General features: G+C 33.8%; 1 protein-coding gene across 1 annotated transcript in view; it reads right to left on the reverse strand.

Annotated features, from left to right (window-relative positions):
* The window catches only part of ahr2 (aryl hydrocarbon receptor 2), a 70,099-nt gene that overhangs the window by 12,170 nt on the left and 52,929 nt on the right, over positions 1-5,000 (reverse strand). Inside the window, exons 3-4 of the mRNA XM_062414564.1 lie at positions 2,113-2,282; positions 1,029-1,118 (exon numbers count right to left, since the gene is read on the reverse strand). Coding sequence (XP_062270548.1) covers positions 1,029-1,118; positions 2,113-2,282 — 260 coding nt within the window. The remainder of the gene's footprint in view (positions 1-1,028; positions 1,119-2,112; positions 2,283-5,000) is intronic.

The following is a 5,000-nucleotide window of genomic DNA, read 5'->3' on the forward strand; positions in this document are numbered from 1 at the left end:
ATATTTTAAATAATTTTGAAATTGACTTTTTATTTATTTTTTTATATTATTTTATTATTTACTTTATTTTGTTATTCATTTATTTTATTTGGGTATTCTTACAACATTACAACAGCATTTTCCTCATTTCTTGTCATTATTTATTTTTATTTTTTTGTTGTTTTTTACTCTGTTTAACAGTTTGTGTTACATGATGATGTTGATATATGTATGAAAAGTGCTATAATATAATAAAGTCTAACTGATTCATTCATTGATTGACTGATATTTTTTTCATGTTGGTTTTAAACCTTTTATTTAAATCTAAGTTTATTGATTAGTAGTAAAGCTGATAAATTCTTCTCCTCTTCACCAAATCGAGCAGTATTTCATGTTATCGGTGGATAAGCCTCGTTACCTCTCTGCTCTCTCTTCAATCGTCGTGTTCAAACTTCAAAACTTGTAAGAACTGGTTTTATGCTGATGCCAAAAAAAACATTCATATCTTTTATTTTTCTTAACGTGTGTCGATGTTTAGACAATGATCTCGATCTGATTAAATACTTGCGTAAAGGATTAAATCAATAATAAAATAACAGAGAACATGACTAATAAATACCAGCGGCCCACACACATCCGCTCTGTTGTGTTTATTAAAGCACATTTTTCATGATTAACACGTCACATTATTTGATTTTTATACCTGATTACTCATTTTATATCTCACTGTGTCTCAGGAGTCGAGTTTTTGTCCAATATTCACTCTCTTCGAGCTCTGTTTTTGCTCCTAAAAGGGAAATATCTGCTTTTTTATATGAATATGATGCAATAAAAGTGCTGAAGTTGCCTTTAAATGTGAGTAAACTCAATTATTTTGGACATCAAGTAGCGTAAAGTGTTTGTTTTTTTCCAGCTTTTTATATGAAAATGATGCTTAAGTTTCACTATAAAGCTCCATTAAGCCTATAACTGTGGTTTTAGGGAGCGATAGATGAATAAACTTCAATATTTTTACATTTTAATTGATCATCGGCTCGTCTTTCTCTCACCTGGTGGAAGCCGAGGAAGTCCTGGATGGTCGGTGAAGTGTAGAAGACGTAACCTTCAGCCGTCACCACCAACACGAACCCGTTCAGAGTCTGAAGACAAACACACACTTTCATTCATTTCATGTTGTTTTACGTCTATAAAAGTATAAAAGATTGTGAAAAAATATCTGAAAGTCCAAAACCTAAAAAATATTAAGTTTACTATCAAAGAAAATCTTAAAATCCTGACATGTGACAAGTTAAACTATCACTTTACATCTTTATTTACCTTATACTTTATATTTCTCAGAGTATTCATAGACAAATATCTTTAAAAAATAGTTTTAAAAGCAGCATCAGGTTTGTTAAAATATAATTTTTTGTATTTTTGTTGGTTTTATATCATTTGAAATGACATTTGCACCATTTTTACTACAAAATAATGATAAATATTCAATATTTTATCCACCTACAGTGTATTTAAGTGGACTTATACTAATAATTACTTCATTTAAAAACATCAAATGAAAAGAATAATTTTTGGAGTATTTCTACATTTAAATTTTAAAGCATTTTGTTGATATTAAGCAGGAAATATCCTAAAAACAACCATTTTTTCAACATAATTTGTAACAAATTATGTTAAATGTGTTATTAAACATTGTGAAAGAAAGAGGAGGAAAAGAGAAAGAACAAGAAGTTAGAGGAGAGAGAAAGACAGGAAAAAAGAAAGAAAGAAAGAAAGAAAGAAAGAAAGAAAGAAAGAAAGAAAGAAAGAAAGAAAGAAAGAAAGAAAGAAAGAAAGAAAGCTGGTTGTATAATTCCATTATCTTTATTTAATATAAAAAGTTATAATGTAAGATCATGCCAAACTAGTTGATATGGTGTTTTATTGAGAATTTAGTGTTTTTAAGCAAGTTGAATTATTTGGTACAAAGTTTTTATGGTTACACCACTTAGACATTTTTGCCATAATCCTCTAATATATTCTCTCAAAATGGATTAAAACTAGAAATTTGATGCTGGGTCCACAAAAAAGGATGTGTGCAAGTTATTCATATGTTTATTTCCTACATTTTAACCCCTTTTCTAACTTTGGCCTCACCTGGAGCAGCAGGTCTCCCTCGGAGAAGCTGACCCCGTCGATGGAGGTGATCTGTGCGGAGGAGGGCGACTTGACGGAGGAGGCGGAGGACGGAGTGAGCGGATTGCTGCCGAACATCAGGCTCCGCTCGCTGGTCCAGCTGCTGCCGTTCTGGCCTTTCTTTATGGTGGCTGGAAAATAAATAAGAAGTTTGGTGAGTTTTTAAAGCACATAGACGATTAATTAAAGCTTAAATGTGTCGTAAAAAGGAGCTGATTTGATATTAAAGGATTTTTAAATCATATTTTTCGACATTATTACAGCCACACACGTGCTGTCACTCTCTAGTGCGCGCTCTTGCTCGTTCACTCCATAGACTGTATATAAGAAATGGACGTAACATCCGTGACGTCACCCATTGGTTTGTGGACTGCTGCTCGGAGGCCAATAGTTTCGGATCTGAGCAGCGCCATCTTGAAAATTTCAGGTGCATGCTGGGAAAAATAAAAACACGGATTCTACTTATATGGGCATCAGGAGGAGCATGAGGCGCCCTCCTGAACCTGTGAACCAACCAACCTGTCAATCACCACGTAGCCACGCCCTAATGCATACTCTGCTTTATCCTCAAATATAAAATCAGGGAGGCCAAAATGTCCCAAATGAACATCATACTGCATTGAAGAAGGCTTTAAACTAGCGATTGAGACCATAAACACATTTTGAAAACGTTTACTGAGGTTATAAATCAAGTGAGAAGTTGGTGAATTCTCCATTGACTTGTATAGAGAAGGAAGTCCTTTTGACACCAAAACGGTCGCCCCCTGGTGGCCTTTTGATAGAATGCAGTTTTAAGTTACTTCCTCGTCAGCATCATTTCAGAGGACCAGAACTCCCCGCCTGGTCGCCACTTAGCTTTTGAAATGTGAATATTCTGGCTGGACTACTACTGTCAGTGATATCAGTGTTTGGAATTAAAATGATTCCTTAATGTCTGGTGACATATCAGGGCCATTTTATGATTACTTGGAATATATTTCTTACATGCGGCTACTTTAAGTATCGCAGCATTTGGTTGCTAAAAAAACAACAACAGCTGATTGTTTTTTTTACTAATCTATAAAAGCTTCTTGTGAAATGAGAAGTGTGAAAGAGGAAGAAGAAGAAGAAGAAGAAGAAAAAGAGGACATCTTTTTTGTCTCTTTGTATCAGGGTGGAGTCGCTTGACGCTTCCTGTCATCTTACAACACTGCCGCTCAACTCTTCCTCCTCCTCTTCCTCTCTCAGTGCTTAATCACAGTGAGAGCGGCAGAAAGAGAAAGAGAGAGAAAAACAAACCCCTTAAAATATCCTCAGAGAGAGAAAAAGAGGAAGCGAGTTGAAGGAGGGAAAACATTAACGGAGCTAAATTAGTGACTAGCAGATTTAATTTTATTGCTTTTTTTTGTATTTTTGACCCAAATGTGACAAATCTTTACTTTTATTTGAACACTGTTTCCTTTAAAAGAAGTCAAGTATTCAGAAGAAGTTTGTAAAACCACGTTAAATTTAAAGACACGGGATAATTAGTGTTTAAAGATAATAACTTTCCCCTCCTACTGTGATTATAAATTGAGATATATGAAAGTTTTTGTTTGGGTTTTGCTCTGAAATTGATGTAAAGCACTAATTCTGACCTTTACCTCAAGTTTTCTTTTACACTATAAATTCAAAATTACATTAATTTTGCACATATTGTAAATATTTAGTGCATATGAACAAAAAAATGTCAGGAAATAGTGAAAGATATCTCTTATAATATCTCAGAGTCAAATTTGACATCTTCAGGAGTCTTATTTTGAAAGTTTATATACAGTTAAATATGACGTAAAACCAAAAAAACCATTAAATCATCACTTTTAAGAAGCCTTTTATATACATATGTGTGTCAGATGTCAGAATAGTGAAAATGTCCCTATATAATATCTTCAGGAGTCTTATTTTGAAAGTTTATATACAGTCAATTAAGATGTATGACAAAAAAAAGCATCAAATCATCACTTTTAAAGAAGCTGACTGACAGAAATACTGACTCTATTATTAAAATAGTAGCAGATTAACTTTCTAACTTCACTCATTGTTGCCGTTTTCATCCTTAAATGATGATTAGTTACCTGTCAGATACAGAAACATCTCATAATTTCCCCTTTGTGTGTTTAAATAGCAGCTTAATGTTAAAACAGACTTCCTGTCATGTATAATCCCGTGATCCTTCGCTTTCTCTCTCTCTCTCCTTTTCAGCGAGTGTCCCCCCCCTCCTCTTCCTCTCCTCCCTCCTTCCTCTCTGAGTGTCATGCCAAAATGTTTTACCGCTCCCTCGACACGCTCCGCACGCTGTTTAACATGATTTATGACAAAAAACACAACAGCTCCGATTGATTTCACGCACTCACACTCTCACATTTCATGAATTTAAATCCCACAGCTGTGATTTACGCCTCCGTCCAAAACATGAAGAGCTATTTTTTTATTCATCAAGGAGAGATTTTACTGCAAGTAGTCAAATTTAAAGGGTTAAAATGTGAAAATAAACGTATGATTAACTTGCACACATCCTTTTTTTGTGGACCCAGCATCAAATTTCTGCTTTTAATCCATTTTGAGAGAATATATTAGAGGATTATGGTAAAAATGTCTAAGTGGTGTAACCATAAAAACTTTGTACCAAATAATTCAACTTGCTTAAAAACACTAAATTCTCAATAAAACACCATATCAACTAGTTTAGCATGATCTTACATTATAACTTTTTATATTAAATAAAGATAATGGAATACAATTGTTCACTTAAACACACTGTAGGATGAATTATGGGTCAATGATGTGATGCAACTCTCTCTCTCTCTCTCTCTCTCTCTCTTTCTCTCTCT

The sequence above is a fragment of the Scomber scombrus genome, chromosome 24 (genome assembly GCF_963691925.1).
Source record: "Scomber scombrus chromosome 24, fScoSco1.1, whole genome shotgun sequence".
Lineage (NCBI taxonomy): Eukaryota > Metazoa > Chordata > Actinopteri > Scombriformes > Scombridae > Scomber > Scomber scombrus.